General features: G+C 46.9%; 1 protein-coding gene across 1 annotated transcript in view; it reads right to left on the bottom strand.

Moving 5' to 3' along the window:
• Positions 1-19166, bottom strand: part of dact1 (dishevelled-binding antagonist of beta-catenin 1) — a 29652-nt gene extending 10486 nt beyond the window's left edge. The window contains exon 1 of the mRNA XM_079528966.1: positions 18080-19166. Within this exon, the coding sequence (XP_079385092.1) occupies positions 18080-18523 (444 nt within the window). The 5' untranslated portion in view covers positions 18524-19166. The remainder of the gene's footprint in view (positions 1-18079) is intronic.
• Positions 19167-19691: the final 525 nt, after the last annotated feature.

Genomic DNA, 19691 nt, shown 5'->3' with positions numbered 1-19691 from the left:
GGACACACACACGCACACACACACACACACAGACAGAGAGAGAGAGCTTGGTTATTATATCATCAATAGGTATCGATAAAATACTAAAGGCCTTTTCAGACAGACGGGCAGTGACTGACGCGCCTCTTAATTCATTTTCAATGAGAGCCTGCGGCGACAGCGCAAGCGTTTTGTCGTGGCCGCGGTCCCGTGAAATTGTCGCACGCAAGCTCATTTCGCGCACACGCCCGCGACTACCCTAGACCTGGATTCTGTTGAGCCTTTTTTCGCGTCGCGACCTGTTGTTGAACTTAGGCGACAACGTCTGCGTCACACACTCCCTCTGCCTGATAAGCCCTTAATGATGTCATGTTACTGTAAAACCACAATTTATTGTTTATTCATTAGAGCTGAAAACGCGCCACGGATGCTTGTAGATAGTTTGGACGCATTAGGTTCAACTCTCTCTCTTGTCTTTAGTTTTTTTGAGAACGGCACAAAACTGAAACAGGAGCTGAAGTTTGGTTGCAATGTTGGAAACAACAAAAGGTTTCTTCTCCTCAGACTGTTCTTCTAAGCAGCTCGGAGCGCAGAGAACTGACGTCCCGCTGCTCTGGAACACACCCTGGACTGATCTGCTGCCAAATACCTCCACGTCTGGACGGGCTATTTCTGTCTGACCTGACGCACGCACGCACACACACACACGCACGCACGCGCACACACGCACGCACGCACGGACGCACGCACAGGCAGGCAGGCACAGGCAGGCACTCTGTTTCTGTGCTTCCTGAGAGAAAAGGGTTGCGAGTTCAAATCCCAGACACCTCAGAATGAGCATGTTGGTTTGCTGGTGTTGGTCCAACGCACCAAACCCTCCAGAATATACCTGTAGTTGACTGGGGGCTCCACAGGGATCTGTATCGGGCCCCCCCTGCCGTTTTCCATTCGGCAAAAACTTGTAGATCGGCCGTTTTCACCCGAATGTTCGCCGTCCCCGCTACTATCGGGACGCTGGGGGATCACGTGGCTAAATTAATTCTAAGAACAGATACCTGACCTATATATCTGTAATGCACGCACACGCACACACACACATGCACGCACACACACACACACACGCACACACGTACTCACACATACCCCTCATATCAACCTAAACGAAACCCAACCCCTCAGAAAGAATCCTGCCCCACCCTGACCCCAACACACACACACACACACACACACACACACACACACACACACACACACACACACACACCCTCAAAGGCCTACCGACAGTGGATCTAAATTAGGCCCCGCCTCCCTGGGGATCAGAAAGTATGCGCGGCTGTGCGACACGTGGTCACATGACTGGAGGAGCTGCTGCTGCTTGTACTGGTCTGGAGAAAGAGAAAGTGTCCCAGTGTGTCCCCAAATGATATTAATATCATCAGTGTGTCCCCAAATGATATTAATATCATCAGTGTGTCCCCAAATGATATTAGTATCATCAGTGTGTCCCAAATGATATTAATACCATCAGTGTGTCCCAAATGATATTAATACCATCAGTGTGTCCCAAATGATATTAGTATCATCAGTGTGTCCCCAAATGATATTAGTATCATCAGTGTGTCCCAAATGATATTAGTATCATCAGTGTGTCCCAAATGATATTAGTATCATCAGTGTGTCCCAAATGATATTAATATCATCAGTGTGTCCCAAATGATATTAGTATCATCAGTGTGTCCCAAATGATATTAGTATCATCAGTGTGTCCCAAATGATATTAATATCATCAGTGTGTCCCAAATGATATTAATATCATCAGTGTGTCCCAAATGATATTAGTATCATCAGTGTGTCCCAAATGATATTAGTATCATCAGTGTGTCCCAAATGATATTAGTATCATCAGTGTGTCCCAAATTATATTAGTATCATCAGTGTGTCCCAAATGATATTAGTATCATCAGTGTGTCCCAAATGATATTAGTATCATCAGTGTGTCCCCAAATGATATTAGTATCATCAGTGTGTCCCAAATGATATTAGTATCATCAGTGTCCCCCCAAATGATATTAGTATCATCAGTGTGTCCCCAAATGATATTAGTATCATCAGTGTGTCCCAAATGATATTAATATCATCAGTGTGTCCCCAAATGATATTAGTATCATCAGTGTGTCCCAAATGATATTAGTATCATCAGTGTGTCCCAAATGATATTAGTATCATCAGTGTGTCCCAAATGATATTAGTATCATCAGTGTGTCCCAAATGATATTAGTATCATCAGTGTGTCCCAAATTCCCAATGTGTCCCAAATGATATTAGTATCATCAGTGTGTCCCAATGTGTCCCAAATGATATTAGTATCATCAGTGTGTCCCAAATGACATTAGTATCATCAGTGTGTCCCCAATGATATTAGTATCATCAGTGTGTCCCAAATGATATTAGTATCATCAGTGTGTCCCAAATGATATTAGTATCATCAGTGTGTCCCAAATGATATTAGTATCATCAGTGTGTCCCCAATGATATTAGTATCATCAGTGTGTCCCAAATGATATTAATATCATCAGTGTGTCCCCAAATGATATTAGTATCATCAGTGTGTCCCAAATGATATTAGTATCATCAGTGTGTCCCAAATGATATTAGTATCATCAGTGTGTCCCAAATGATATTAGTATCATCAGTGTGTCCCAAATGATATTAATATCATCAGTGTGTCCCCAAATGTGTATTTAGGGGCAGAGGTTCTCAACCTGTGGGTCAGGACCACCAGGAGGGTGGGACGGTCCCCAGATGACAGTGACAATTTAGGGACCTTTAAGACCATGTTAATACCTCAAAAAAGAAAGAAAGAAATCAATGAAAAAAACAATCTAAGAAAAAAAAAGACCATTACTGCATCAGAAATCAATAAACAATATCGTTAAAACTGGTCAAAACAGCTAAATTGTCTTGTTTAAGCTTGTAGAGCTGCTATTTTCACAATGTGTGGCTGTGGAACCAAGACATTCCAACAAGTGCTTATCAGGGAGGGAGGGTCCCCAGTTCAAATAGGATTAATTTGGGGGGTTACCCGGCCTGAACAGGTTGAGAACCACTGTTTCGGGGGACACATCCAGACCCAGCAGAGATGGGTTAGTTTAGGAACAGATTAGTTTGCACTGGAACAGGCTTTTATCGCAGCAGCCGGCCTGCTTTCACACAACTGGAAGGAAGGGTCTGCATCATGGCAGAATCTAGAAGGAAGGGTCTGCATCATGGCAGAATCTAGAAGGAAGGGTCTGCATCATGGCAGAATCTAGGGTCTGCATCATGGCAGAAGGAAGGGTCTGCATCATGGCAGAATCTAGGGTCTGCATCATGGCAGAATCTAGGGTCTGCATCATGGCAGAAGGAAGGGTCTGCATCATGGCAGAATCTAGGGTCTGCATCATGGCAGAATCTAGGGTCTGCATCATGGCAGAAGGAAGGGTCTGCATCATGGCAGAAGGAAGGGTCTGCATCATGGCAGAATCTAGGGTCTGCATCATGGCAGAAGGAAGGGTCTGCATCATGGCAGAATCTAGGGTCTGCATCATGGCAGAATCTAGGGTCTGCATCATGGCAGAAGGAAGGGTCTGCATCATGGCAGAAGGAAGGGTCTGCATCATGGCAGAATCTAGGGTCTGCATCATGGCAGAAGGAAGGGTCTGCATCATGGCAGAATCTAGGGTCTGCATCATGGCAGAATCTAGGGTCTGCATCATGGCAGAAGGAAGGGTCTGCATCATGGCAGAATCTAGGGTCTGCATCATGGCAGAATCTAGGGTCTGCATCATGGCAGAAGGAAGGGTCTGCATCATGGCAGAATCTAGGGTCTGCATCATGGCAGAATCTAGGGTCTGCATCATGGCAGAATCTAGGGTCTGCATCATGGCAGAATCTAGGGTCTGCATCATGGCAGAAGGAAGGGTCTGCATCATGGCAGAATCTAGCTGAAAACTCATTGACAGAAATCCTTGCAAAAGGGTAGATGCAAACAAAACTAGCTGCAAAATGTAGAAAATCTTTCTGGCTGATATTAGAGCGGTAACATCGTTGATGGACATGACGATCTATCGGTCTAAACCAGGGCTTTTCAACCAGTGGTCCGGGGACCACCAGTGGTCCTTGAGGAAGTTCCAGGTGGTCCCCAGCTAAATGATGGGAACTCTTGAGTGTGAAATGAAACCAAATGTCCAAAGATCCACCGTGACGCGTTGTGAGCGCTGTACATCTGGCTGCCTGTCAAGTGGTTGGTGTTTTTTTTTTGTTGTGTTCTTGTTTTGTTTTGTCTTGTGTACCGTGTTTTGTCTCGTATTGTTTTGTTTGGTTTTATCTGTGCTCTCGTTTCAGGTATTTCTGGCTGCTGCCTCCGTTAATTTCAGTTCACAGGCCTTTATGTGAAGAATGAATTAAAAAGAGGAAAAGAAATCACCAGATTTATTTCTTACTTTTAACTACTTATATCTCCTGTGCGCACCTGGTTGTTCTGTTTTTTGTTTTGTTTTCTGTGGTCAATTAATAAAAACAAACTTCAATAAAAAAGAAAGAAAATGGAAAGTGTCCAATAGGACAAATTAATGACATGAATGTTGCTCAAAGTGGGCTCCGGGGACCCCCAGGGGTCCACTCCTTAGGGGGCCCCCAGGGGTCCACTCCTTAGGGGACCCCCAGGGGACCCCCAGGGGTCCACTCCTTAGGTGGGTTGCAGCAAAGTAAGTTAATGTAGCATCAGAATCGGTTAAACACTTTAACCAATGTCTCTGGACCGGACCGACAACGTTTTTTGGCTCGGACAACAAGGTGCTTGGACAGGGAGACTAAACTCCCGGATTTTGTGCCATTTCGATATTGCACAAATATAAATGTACATTTTGGTTCGAGGGCTTAATCAAATCCCTCAAAACAAACTTCCAAGATAAGTAGAACAGCTGTCCTACTGTCTGTCTATACACTGTCCTACTGTCTGTCTATACACTGTCCTACTGTCTGTCTATACTACTGTCTGTCTATACACTGTCCTAATGTCTGTCTATACACTGTCCTACTGTCTGTCTATACACTGTCCTACTGTCTGTCTATACACTGTCCTACTGTCTGTCTATACACTGTCTCTCTCTCAGCATTCCTACTGTCTCTCTCTCTCTCTCAGCATTCCTACTGTCTCTCTCTCTCAGCATTCCTACTGTCTCTCTCTCAGCATTCCTACTGTCTCTCTCTCTCTCAGCATTCCTACTGTCTCTCTCTCTCAGCATTACTACTGTCTCTCTCTCTCAGCATTCCTACTGTCTCTCTCTCTCAGCATTCCTACTGTCTCTCTCTCTCTCAGCATTCCTACTGTCTCTCTCTCTCAGCATTACTACTGTCTCTCTCTCTCTCAGCATTACTACTGTCTCTCTCTCAGCATTCCTACTGTCTCTCTCTCTCAGCATTCCTACTGTCTCTCTCTCTCAGCATTCCTACTGTCTCTCTCTCTCTCTCAGCATTACTACTGTCTGTCTATACACTGTCTCTCTCTCAGCATTACTACTGTCTCTCTCTCTCTCAGCATTACTACTGTCTCTCTCTCTCTCAGCATTACTACTGTCTCTCTCTCTCAGCATTCCTACTGTCTCTCTCTCTCTCAGCATTACTACTGTCTCTCTCTCTCAGCATTCCTACTGTCTCTCTCTCTCTCTCTCAGCATTCCTACTGTCTCTCTCTCTCAGCATTCCTACTGTCTCTCTCTCTCTCTCAGCATTCCTACTGTCTCTCTCTCTCTCTCAGCATTCCTACTGTCTCTCTCTCTCAGCATTCCTACTGTCTCTCTCTCTCTCTCTCTCAGCATTCCTACTGTCTCTCTCTCTCAGCATTACTACTGTCTCTCTCTCTCAGCATTCCTACTGTCTCTCTCTCTCAGCATTCCTACTGTCTCTCTCTCTCAGCATTCCTACTGTCTCTCTCTCTCAGCATTCCTACTGTCTCTCTCTCTCAGCATTCCTACTGTCTCTCTCTCTCTCAGCATTACTACTGTCTCTCTCTCTCTCTCTCAGCATTACTACAGTCTCTCTCTCTCTCAGCATTCCTACTGTCTCTCTCTCTCAGCATTCCTACTGTCTCTCTCTCTCTCAGCATTCCTACTGTCTCTCTCTCTCTCTCAGCATTCCTACTGTCTCTCTCTCTCTCTCAGCATTCCTACTGTCTCTCTCTCTCAGCATTCCTACTGTCTCTCTCTCTCTCTCTCTCAGCATTCCTACTGTCTCTCTCTCTCAGCATTACTACTGTCTCTCTCTCTCAGCATTCCTACTGTCTCTCTCTCTCAGCATTCCTACTGTCTCTCTCTCTCAGCATTCCTACTGTCTCTCTCTCTCAGCATTCCTACTGTCTCTCTCTCTCAGCATTCCTACTGTCTCTCTCTCTCTCAGCATTACTACTGTCTCTCTCTCTCTCTCTCAGCATTACTACAGTCTCTCTCTCTCTCAGCATTCCTACTGTCTCTCTCTCTCAGCATTCCTACTGTCTCTCTCTCTCTCAGCATTACTACTGTCTCTCTCTCTCAGCATTACTACTGTCTCTCTCTCTCTCAGCATTCCTACTGTCTCTCTCTCTCAGCATTCCTACTGTCTCTCTCTCTCAGCATTCCTACTGTCTCTCTCAGCATTCCTACTGCTGAGAGACAGACAGACAGTAGGACAGCTGTCCTACTGTCGGTCTCTCAGCTGTCCTACTGTCTCTCTCTCAGATGATTGGCTGATCACGCCATAGCGATGATTTGATTGGCTGAACAAAGTACATATTGAAGATAAAAGTGAGGGCAGAAAAGTGAAGGCGCCAAAATTGATTGGCCGGAAACACATTTGTGATGATTTGATTGGCTGAGCACGGAATGTGATGTATGTATGATGATAAGTACGCCCCTCACTTCATAAATCCGATATCGAGCTTTTGGTGTGTGTGTGCACAAACTTTGTCCTACACAAACAAATGCCATTGACAATGAATGGACAACTTTGAGTGTTTGTGTAAACGTAACACAAACATTGATGACGAAGGTGAGGACGCCAATAGTGATTGGCCAGAATGAGATGATGTATGGTGATGTACGATGATAAGAGCGCCCCTCACTTCACACGGGTGTGAGTTTTATTTAAAAGGCATATAAATGGTGCATTTATGTAGTGATTACTTTATCCAAGGTGCTTTACAGTGATGCATGTGCATGATAATCTGATGATCTCTCCACCCATTCTCACACTACAGCGTCACACAAAAGCAGATCTGCTACTTTGGATGCTTTTGAATTAGAATCCTGAAAAGTAACATTTTTGGACATATAAGGTTTCCACCCGACAGAGACAGTATGTGTTGGAGCGACTCTTCTGCACTACATGTAAACAACTTGCTGTGATTTCACCATCTCACCATTAATGAACTTGAATTGAAATTAACCCATTTTGACCTGAGATCAGATTCTAAAAATGTCTTCTACATCCCGACAGTTTTCTGAAAAAGCTATGTTTCTATGTCAGTCGTTCTTTGATTTTTCAAAAATAGCAGACCTACAAGCTCGTAGCGCGCCACTCGGTGGCGCGCTATGAGCTTGTAGATCTGCTATTTTTCAATAGCTAAAGCATAACATAACGCTAACACCAAAAGGGGTTCCCGCCCAAAATGGGTTAAATTCAAATGTTAAGCATAAAGCAGTAGAAGACAGCTTGGTCTAAAAATAAAACAAAATCAGGTCACAAAATGCACTGATGAAGTTGCAGTCTGCTCGTGATGGTGGCAGATGAAGAATTCAACTTTGCACCAAAAAGCTGACAAAAGCATTGGAGCACAAGACAGACTTTTATCAAAGCTATTAAAGTATAACGTATAATGTGGCAGAGAAAAGGGTGTCCTTTATTTATTCATCTTTACAGGACAAAAAAAACCTTTGGGGAACTATTTATTATTAATTATCTTTGTCCATGCATTTAAAATTTCAGTTAGGTTTATTGAGAAATGCAGCTAGGAGCTCCCTGCACTTTGAAATATAATGTTGACTTGTTCTGTTTTCCAGTAGTATTACTGTAAGTTTTGACAATACCTTTCATTTTCACATATCGGTCAACCCCTCAACACAGTGGTTCCCAAACCCTTTATATTAATAACACATTTTGTGCCCAAAACGTCTGTGGACGTCCTGGGTATTACCGCACGTGCATAGCCCAAGACGTCTGTGGACGTCTTTAAAAAAAAAACAATATTTTCTTTTATTTTTTTATTTTTTTTTATTTTATTAAAAAAAATCAGAAAAATCAAAGCACTTTTTTTTTTTTTACACGTGGTGCCAAAGTTTGTGTTTTCGCCATTGAGAATGCATTTGGCGTTTAAATTAAATAACTCAGAAACTATAAAACATTTCAAAGTAAAAAGTTCCAGCATGTGTCTCCACAGTCAGCTGAATTATAAAAAATGTGAATGGATTTTCTAGGTGAAAGTGATTTTGGGCAGTATTGCGTGGGCTCTCAATGTGTGTTAAGACCCAAGTGAATGTTTGCCCGGGCCGGGACCCAAACTAGTGAAAACAGCAGATCTACAAGCTCAGGTCAGGAGGACTAACGTCTACATGTTAGCATTGATCTCGGGTGGAAACCTCCTATGCACAAAAACCCGGATTACATCAAATCAGAAGATGGCAAAAAATCATTCAACCGTGTCATTCTGCTGACTCATGCTGCTCAGTGTCATCTGCCAGCGTGTGAAGAAGAGCTTCTGCTCAATGCCTAAATTGTAAGTTTAGTAGCAGACACAGGAAGTCAGGAGAGCCATGTTGTTTTTTCACTCTAGTGCCTCTGGGAAAGCTGTGGTTTTACTGTTTGGAGTGGAAGTTAACAGGAAGACCTAGCTAACGCACGCACGCACATACACACACACACGCACGCATGCACGCACACACACATACTCACACACACACACGCACTCACGCACGCAGTCTACACTCTTTCTTGCGGTTTAAAATAGAACTATCTGTAATGTGATGACATAGCGGTCAAGACTCTTCCTGTTCTCTCCTACTGTCTGTCTGTCTGTCTCTCCTACACTGTCTCCCTCTCAGCTGTCCTACTGTCTCTCCTACACTGTCTCCCTCTCAGCTGTCCTACTGTCCGTCTGTCTCTCCTACACTGTCTCCCTCTCAGCTGTCCTACCGTCTGTCTGTCTGTCTCTCCTACACTGTCTCCCTCTCAGCTGTCCTACTGTCTGTCTGTCTGTCTGTCTCTCCTACACTGTCTCCCTCTCAGCTGTCCTACTGTCTCCCTCAGCTGTCCTACCGTCTGTCTCTCTGTCTGTACGTACGTACGTATATTGTAGACCTCAACCTTTTTTTTATTTTAAGGACCTGCACTAAGCGCAGTTAGATATGCATTAGGTCACGGACCCAATCGGATCCATTCAGGCCCCTGATATCCACCAATCACCACCCAGCGTTGCAAAGCGCTGCTGCTGTAAGTGAAGCTTCACAGCCTCAGTTGGTGCACCGTGGGAAATGGAGCCGTTAACCAGATGAACCCTAGCGTCCCTCGGTCTGTTCTGGGGTCCCGTTAACCAGAGGAACCCTAGCGTCCCTCGGTCTGTTCTGGGACCCGTTAACCAGAGGAACCCTAGCGTCCCTCGGTCTGTTCTGGGGTCCCGTTAACCAGAGGAACCCTAGCGTCCCTCGGTCTGTTCTGGGACCCGTTAACCAGATGAACCCTAGCGTCCCTCGGTCTGTTCTGGGGTCCCGTTAACCAGAGGAACCCTAGCGTCCCTCGGTCTGTTCTGGGGTCCCGTTAACCAGAGGAACCCTAGCGTCCCTCGGTCTGTTCTGGGACCCGTTAACCAGATGAACCCTAGCGTCCCTCGGTCTGTTCTGGGGTCCCGTTAACCAAAGGAACCCTAGCGTCCCTCGGTCTGTTCTGGGGTCCCGTTAACCAGAGGAACCCTAGCGTCCCTCGGTCTGTTCTGGGGTCCCGTTAACCAGAGGAACCCTAGCGTCCCTCGGTCTGTTCTGGGACCCGTTAACCAGATGAACCCTAGCGTCCCTCGGTCTGTTCTGGGGTCGTTAACCAGATGAACCCTAGCGTCCCTCGGTCTGTGGGTCGTTAACCAGATGAACCCTAGCGTCCCTCGGTCTGTTCTGGGGTCGTTAACCAGATGAACCCTAGCGTCCCTCGGTCTGTTCTGGGGTCGTTAACCAGATGAACCCTAGCGTCCCTCGGTCTGTTCTGGGGTCGTTAACCAGATGAACCCTAGCGTCCCTCGGTCTGTTCTGGGGTCGTTAACCAGATGAACCCTAGCGTCCCTCGGTCTGTTCTGGGACCCGTTAACCAGAGGAACCCTAGCGTCCCTCGGTCTGTTCTGGGGTCGTTAACCAGAGGAACCCTAGCGTCCCTCGGTCTGTTCTGGGACCCGTTAACCAGATGAACCCTAGCGTCCCTCGGTCTGTTCTGGGACCCGTTAACCAGATGAACCCTAGCGTCCTTCGGTCTGTTCTGGGGTCCCGTTAACCAGAGGAACCCTAGCGTCCCTCGGTCTGTTCTGGGGTCGAACATTCTGCAAACAATGGTTTCAGTGTAGAGGAAAAACAGGAGGGGGCCTAGTATAGAACCCTGTGGGACCTCAGTCAACCAAAGTGTAAAGTGTATAGGGTCATGGGTCTTCAACAGGAGGGACGCCCAAATCCTTTTTTCTTATTGTTCTACGCATCACAATTCGCCTTAAAAAAAAAGCCAAGCTCATAACTCTCACTCCTGACACGTTGCGCCACACTTTCACGATTTTTCAAAAATAGCAGAACTACAAGCTCATAGCGCGGCACTCGGTGCCGCGCTATGAGCTTGTAGATCTGCTATTTTTCAACAGCTGCTAAAGTATAACAACATCGTATAACTAGAGCGGTGCCCGTGGAGCCTCTACAGCGGTGCCCGTTGGGCAATGGCCTACTTGGAACGATGCAAGTTGGAAATGCATGCCCCACCCAGATATTATGTCTGTGTCCCTTTTATGCCCATATATGGAGTTCTTTGTCAGGCATAATGGGGACGTCAGACTGACGTCAGAACAGGCCAGCTCCATATATGGACCCTGGGCAGGGGCCCTGTCCAGAGCCCGGGGCGGTTCTGGACAACCGTGGGTCCGACCGACTCGACACCGGCCACTGCACCCCCTGTGGTGGCGTGGAACGCGTGTGTCGAATTTGAAGTCTGTGGTGCGAACGGTTCTCGGGTTACGTGGATTACAGTCACACACACACACACACACACACACACACACACTTGGTGCATTTATAGATAGACAACTCTTAATAATAACAACGTCCTTGGGCTTGGGCTTTGTAATACGGTCCTGATATTTATTATAATAGCCGGCTCCAGTTCGGAGCTAGAATTCTTATAGTAGCGGGCGGCGGCGGGTCACATTCGGTTCTGGCTGAATTTCTTGTGGGTCAATTTGGGCACGGGTTGGTCAAATTGGACCTGTGAAGACCTGAAGTGAGTGGGTGTTTGGTCAGATGTAAGGAGAGAGAGGGGGAGGGGGTGTAGGAGTGAGTGAGGAGGGGGTGTAGGAGTGAGTGAGGAGGGGGTGTAGGAGTGAGTGAGGAGGGGGTGTAGGAGAGAGAGGGGGAGGGGGTGTAGGAGTGAGTGGTTGTAGCTGCTGGGTGACAGCCAGCAGGCACAGAGAGGGAAGAGAGGAGCTGATTAATGACGCTTCACACACACTGCCATTTGGAGAGCTGAACAAACCCACGGACTGAGCCACGCCACGCAGGGGGCCGTCACGTTGAACCGTCTGAATCAACACACACACACACACACACACACACACACACACACACACACAGTTACACGCGCATGCACGCACGCATTACTCTACTTGTGAGGACATCAACATTTTAGGACAGGAATGTTATTTTTGTATTTTTTTTACCTTAACAGTACTGAGGCCAATAAATAGCCCATCTACTCTCAGCTTCTCTGTGTTAAATCTCACCCTAAAACATTAAATAAACCCAACCTCTGAATGTCTAACACTAACTGTAACAGTGGCTCAGGGGTAGAGTGGCCGGATGGGAACCGCAAAGCTCCCAGTTGGATCCCAGGCTCCCCCAGAGTTAGTGTGGAAGTATCCTTGAGCAAGACGCTGAACCCCTAATTGCTCCCAATGTGCAGGTTGGTGCCTTGGCATGGTTTCCTCCGGCATCAGTGTATGAATGTGTGTGTGAATGTAATGCACAATCTATGTAAAGCGCCTCGGATAAAAGCGCTATATAAATGCACCATTTACCATTTAACCCCAAGCTGAATCTTTTCCTAACTCCCCAAATCTGTGTTTCAACCATAAAACAAGCATTTATCTTGCACATTGTACTCACTGGGGTGAAGACATTGGGCCTCACACAGGCATAGTGCGACTACAAGTACACGCACACAGCGTGTGTGTGTGGGTGTGTGTGTGTGTTGTTACAACACCATTGTGTTGTTTTTTGCACTCTGACATCACAGACGGATGGGACGAGAACCGTCCCTTCCTCCCATGCCCCCCCCCCCCTCCTCAGTGTCACATGTTTGTCACGCAGCAAGTAGACACGATGGAACACGAGACATCTCTCTGAGACGGATCCCGGATCCACAACACAACACGGACCGGAGTCTGAAATCCACAACACAACACAACACGGACCGGAGTCTGAATCCACAACACAACACAACACAACACAACACAACACAACACAACACAACACAACACGGACCCACAACATAACACAGACTGGAACCAGGATCTACAACACAACACGGACCGGAGTCTGGATCCACAACACAACACGGACCGGAGTCTGGATCCACAACACAACACGGACCGGAGTCTGGATCCACAACACAACACGGACCGGAGCCCGGACCCACAACACAACACGGACCGGAGTCTGAATCCACAACACACAACACGGACCGGAGCCCGGACCCACAACACAACACGGACCGGAGCCTGGACCCACAACACAACACGGACCGGAGCCTGGACCCACAACACAACACGGACCGGAGTCCGGACCCACAACACAACACGGACCGGAGCCCGGACCCACAACACAACACAGACCGGAGCCCGGACCCACAACACAACACGGACCGGAGCCTGGACCCACAACACAACACGGACCGGAGCCTGGACCCACAACACAACACGGACCGGAGCCCGGACCCACAACACAACACGGACCGGAGTCCGGACCCACAACACAACACGGACCGGAGCCGGACCCACAACACTGACAGAACCATGACAGCAGACAGTTCATCCAACAATAAAAAAAATCCCTATTGATTGATTGATTAGTTTATTAGACAGAATGTATAAACAGTCACTCAGTCCAAAAGGTCCTTGCAGTCTTTTTAAGCCCTATTTTGGACACACATCATAATAGTCAAAAACTATTTTGACTAAACCAAATTGGCAAACTATTTGTGCACAACACCATTGCGTGACAAAGTATAAAATAAGGCTTATTCGATCGATTCGTTGGTAATTATATATATATTTAAATCAGTGCTTCTCGATTATTTGATTAATCGAAGCATTAATCGATTAGAATAATGACTAAGGGACATAATTCCATGGCGGCAGCCCCAAACAACAACAACATCATCTTCTCCGCACGCTGATTGGATCCACATTGAGATAATCAGGTCAGATTGGAAGCGGCTGTGTTTTGGATCCCGACCTCCCGACCCCCCCGAACACCACCCCCACCCCTCCCCCCCACTTTAAACGGCTTAAAGTCTGCTTCCAACTCAACTATTTCCAAACCTGGAGGGGAAGGGGAGGGGGGGGGGGGGGTAAAAGCTAAGCTTGTGTGTGTGTGTGTGTGTGTGTGTGTGTGTGTGTGTGTGTGTGTGTGTGTGTGTGTGTGTGTGTGTGTGTGTGTGTGTGTGTGTGTGTGTGTGCGCGCGGGCGTGCGTGTGTGTACTAGGGAGGATTAAGCCTGTAGTTTGGTAAAAGTTAATTTGACCCCCTCTCTCTCTCTCTCTCTGTGTCTCCCCCCCCCCCCCCCCCCCCTACTGTATCACCCCCCGACCTTCTCTCTCTCTCATATTTAAAGAGGGAGGGAGGGAGTGACTTGAGGTTGAATTTAAATAACAGTTGGCTCTTTCTGTCGTAATAATGGCCGTTCAGTCCCACGCCAGCGGGACCCCCACACTACTACAGCACAGCCCCCCCCCCCCCCCCCCTGGTCCTATACCGGCGCTGCCTGCCTGCCTGCCACTGCTGCTGAAATAACAGGCCTCATCCGCTGGCTTTCAAAGGTTGTGTCGTTCACTGGGACTACTGTGTTGCCTTTCACCCTCTAGTCTAGCGTATCGCAGCTACAAGTACATTTCTTTGCTCTGGAACTGAACTGCCGGGCTTCCTCTGGCGACTGAATTTCCCTCGCGGGGGTCAACAAAAGGTCTCATCTTATCTCGTGATCCCTGAGGAGAATCCAGGAAAAGGTGATTGGCTGAACTGTAAAAATACTGAGGGCTATAGCTATCCCTTAACCCTTATCCCTAAACATATTTGACATTTTTTACTATTTAAAAAAAACCCTTTTAAAATAGTTCAAATAGCCGATCTACAAGCTCACAACGTGTAGATCGGCTAGTTGAACTATTCTAAAATTATTTTCAAAATACTAAAAAATTACAAATAAGTTTAGGGATAAGGGATAAGGGTGGCGCAAGATGGAGCCCTTTGGAGTGTTCGTTTGACTCTGGGAGTGTGTACGAAATCAACGGAACCCTCAATGTTTTCTGTATCTGCCCTGTGTTTTGTAACTGCAGTGCTGCCCCATGGCGACTGAATTTACCCCAGGCAGTGAGATCAAATGAAGGTTCCATCTATTCGTGCATCATAGGTGCCGGAGGGGGGGTAATTTGGGTCTGAATGTCCCCGCACTATTGGTGGATGACTGGTCTAGTTATTTATTTAAACAGCAGATACTCGCGGGGCTCGCGGAAGGAACATTTTAAAATGTCCCCGCACTTTTGTGCGCCTGCACTGTCGTGCATTAAATACATACTATGTAACTTGGTTGTTAATGTCTCGTCTTTAATCGAATTAACGCAAGAGATCAGATCCCTCCGTTGTTGGTGCATTGCAGTGGTTCTCAAAGTGGGGTCCAGGGACCCTCGGGGGTTACTCGAAGGGGTTCCAAATGGACCCTTCACAGCCAAGCCTGTAACTATGAGAGTTATTATGGGGGTCCTTGAAATTAAACGTTTAGTTGTTCTGAGAACTACTGTTGTATGTATTATATAGTGGGGTTGGGTTCAGTAAAAAGCATACTTGTATTTAATCGCTCGTCTCATTTTCCAACTCCGCTGCGGTACATATTATTGGAGCACAGCCCTGGGAGACTCCATGGCCTCATCAGACATTTCAAAGCGGATTCCTTTTGATTTGAAACACACATGTACTCTGTATTAACCCATTGAGACCCATTTAGACCTGAGATCAGATTCTAAACATGTCTTCTTAATCCTAAAAGTTTTCTGATGTTTCTATCTATCGTTCTCAAAACATTTTCATGTCAAGGACCCCCCCAAAAATATATGTAATTTTCCACCGACCCCCATCTGAAAATATGTTGTTCCAGGGACCTCCCCAGAAGCAAAGATATGAGTTAAAAACGTTCGCTCTGAAACAATATATATTCAAAGATTTGCGGAACATTTTCACGATTTTTGAAAAATAGCAGAGCTTGTAGATCTGCTATTTGTCAATAGCTAAAGTATATCATAATGCTTAAAACATCAAAAGGGGTTCCCGTACTGAATGGGTTAAGACCCGAGCCAGATCCTATACACGAATGCATTCTATTAAAACCAGTAGTTCTTTAAAAGATTTTTCAAAACTGTTCAAAAAAGAAATAGCAGATTCGCTGAGAGCTTTTTTGAACAGCCAACTCTCTTAACATCTAAAAATGACAAGGATGCTTTCCTGGTTTAAAAATAACAACAATAATAACTGAGATCCTCAGTGGTCAACGTGGCAGACTTTAGTCACAGATATTTGCACTCCCACGTGTACGGCGCCATGAAATGGAAACTAGACCTGGAGCAAAGATTTGAGTGGATAAGCTCCCCCTCATATCAGAACTGGAATATGCACTGCAGAGTGTTGGAGAGGCAGGGGCTGAAATGCCGCAAGAGGGCACTTTTGGACAAAGAAAGCAAAAATAGCAAGATCTACAAGCTCTCAACGCGTCGCAACGCGTCGCAGCGCGACGCGTTGAGAGCTTGTAGATCTTGCTATTTTTGGGGCGCAAACCCAGCAGTCGTTATTTACTGGAGATGCGGTGTATACGACATGGATTTCAAAACAAATTAGTTACCCAAAAAAAGCCAATTCTCCTGAATGCTGCCTTCCGGTATGGCACATTGGAAAGGAGAGGGGAGGGGCATTTTGCATTTCTTTCACCATAGTAAATGCTGCATTCGTGGTCTGGTTAAGGGTAGTTGTTTTACAGAAAGGGTAAAAGGGCAGGGGCCGAAGCCCCCTTTGATGTCTACGTGTGCACGTGCCTGCACTGTAGCCCAGTGTTTGTCAAAAGTGTGGTCCCCAAAGGGGCCCGAAAATTAAGAACGGTTTAATTTCACTAGAAGTTAACTTAACCCAATGAGAGACTGTTTAAATATGATTACTGAGATAACATAGGTTTCAGTCTCTCCAGATATCTACGGTACCTACCTACAGAATAGAGTCAATTAAACAGTTGTAGAATTCTCTACCAAACCTAAATCACTCAACAAATATGTTCTCTTGTGAGGGTCCCAGCCATGCAGGCACTTTCCAAATGGGGGTCCACTCCACACGGCCTTAACACAGGGATGGATAAAGGGGGTCCGTAGCATGGAAATGTTTTAGAGCAACTGCAGTGTAGAAGTTCATCAGTGAAGCAAGCGTTCTGGAAAACAGTTTATGCCGTGACTGGAATGTGTGTGTGTGTGTGTGTGTGTGTGTGTGTACTGAAAAGCGTTGTGTTGTCAATATATGAAGTGGAATGCCAATGTGTTGCCTTGTCATTGTGCCTTGTGCCGTTTTTTAATTGCCTATTTATTGGTATCTGGTCTGTTTTTAATTCTGCACACCACAGTGGAGCGGACAAAGACACGCTTCAGAGATGTTGGAGAAGAAAGTTGCTATTGTATTCAGACGGCATGCACCGTGCTGCCTGCAGGGACTACACTGGTTCCAGTGTGTTGGACCCAGGACTGACCACTGTTCATTTAGCCTGTCTGTAACCAAATGGACCCTTAGGGGGGGAGAGTGTAGTCTACAAATGTACAACCATATGGACCCCTAAAAGGGGTCCATTTGGTTGTACATTTGTAGGCTATACACTCTCTGGGTTAGTTAGGGTCCATTTGGACCACTATAGCTTAGCGTCCATTTGGTTAAATCTGTGTAGTTTGAAAAAGGTGCTGGAAGTGATTTTTTTCTCCCCCAAATACATTTTAGAAAGGTTAAAGCTCTATATTCTGACAGTAATCACTGCTACAGAGTGATTGTTCAGTAGCGGGGGTCTCTCTCTCTCTCTCTCTCCACCAGTTCTTTGAAGAAGTAAACAGAAGATTGCATTTTCTATTTTTTTGGGACACCAATTTCATCCAATCAGGGAAGAAGAACACATCACTTGTTCATCCTGCATTTCTTGTATGAGTTCTAGTCTCTTCTGAATGGATAGAATAGAACTGAACTGCTATCATGTTTATAATTAGTTGCTGCCTGGAGAGACCCACATGTTACTGAACAAACATTGAATGAGCAGCTATTGACACTTATTTAAAACAAAAATGTCACTAGTTATTGCAGTAGATCCATATAGCCTATACGATTCAGACTCTCGTAGATGTATTTATCGATCGATAAATACATCTACGAGAGTCTCTAAATCATCAATACGGTTGTGTCCAGCACACACAACCACACAACCCGATCAGCGATCAGGAATCGATACTGTCTGTATATGACTACATGTGAATCGACCCGTCGTACTGTAGAGGCTACGCTACATTGCGTTACATACCAGCTGTTTTCTCAGCAGCAGAATGTTCTCCTCCAACAGCTTCTCCTCGCAGCTCAGATAAGGATCCTCCGCGTGCAGCGGGTCGTCACCCGCCCCGGCCGCCGTCGTCGTCCCGGACCCGGCGGAGGAGGAGGGTCGAGCCGGGGCAGTAGTAGTCCTGCCGCCGCCGGAGGAGGACAGGGACGCGGCGTCCAGCGCGCCGCGGACCAGCAAGTCCTGCCTGGTCCGCAGGTAGTCCAGTTCGCCCAGACCGGCGAGCGTCGCCTCCAGACGTTCGCGCACCGAGCGGCCGCGCTCCACCACCGTCATGTTGTTGTCCTCCCTTATACCGGTACCAGGGCCGGAGGAGGAGACATCCATCCCGGTGTCCCTCGGCTGGGCGCAGCGGTGGTAATAAGAATAATCCCTGGAAGAGGCCGGCGTTGTCTGTCCACAGCTATCCATTCAACGAGCACGGCAGCCGCGTATACGTACACACACACACACGTACACCGGAGAGATGCGCGTCCCGTCCTCCACGCCCCGGTGTGATTTACGGCGCGGCGCTTGGTGGTGAGTGGTGACCCCCCCAGACAGACACACACACACACACACCCACACACACACCGATCACATTTGGTCAGCGGTCCCGCAGAGAAAAGAGAGAGAGAGAGAGAGAGAGAGAGAGAGAGAGAGGAGAGAATTGAATTGAATTGAATTGAGAGGGAGAGAGAGAGAGAGTCACAGGGAGAACATAGGGGTGTGTATAATCCTGTTCCTCCGTGGTGCTGCTGCAGCAGTCTGCTGCTCCATGATAACTTTTCCTCCCTGCACGAATGAATGCAGCCCGTTCTAATAATAACAACAATGAAGTCCTGCTCGTCGCTGCTGTTATGTTATGGAGGGTTTTACGCACAGAGCGCAGCAGTCCTCCGCTCTACGGCGGTCCACGAGCTGAAATGAAACGTTGCAGTCCTGTCCCGTCCTGACCTGTCCAGTCCTGCGGTGACATTAATCCACAGTGAAGTGTGTGCGTGTTAAAAAAGGACAAACGGAGGTCCAGGCGGTTCACCGGGAGCTCCCACCGCTCTGGATGCGGAGCTGTGAATGAGAGGCAGCGGCCTGGTGACACACAGCACCCCGGCCCCGCCCCTCTACTCTACTCTACACCGCCCTGCGTCCTAACGCCCGCCGAATTCCTACAGAAGTTGCACGCACGCGCACACACACGCACACTCACACACACACACACACACACACACGCACGCACGCACGCACGCACGCACGCACACACACACACACACACACACACACACACACACACACACACACACACACACACACACACACACACACACACACACACACACACACACACACACACACACACACACACACACACACACACACACACACACACACACACACACACACACACACACACACACACACACACAAACTATCACTTACATTATTGCCTAATGTCAGGTTGTAGGCTAGTGGCCAATAAAGGGTCCATTTACCTCACTGGACCTCATTTACTCAAGTACTGTAGGCTAGGACTTAAGTACAGTTTCAAGGTATTTTTTAATTTACTTGAGTATAGGCTATTTCCATTTTATATCCATTTTGA

Source organism: Electrona antarctica (genome assembly GCF_951216825.1).
Source record: "Electrona antarctica genome assembly, chromosome: 18".
Taxonomy (NCBI): Eukaryota; Metazoa; Chordata; class Actinopteri; order Myctophiformes; family Myctophidae; genus Electrona; species Electrona antarctica.
The sequence above is the reverse complement of the archived record's forward strand: the minus strand, read 5'-3'. Positions and strand labels throughout refer to the sequence as shown.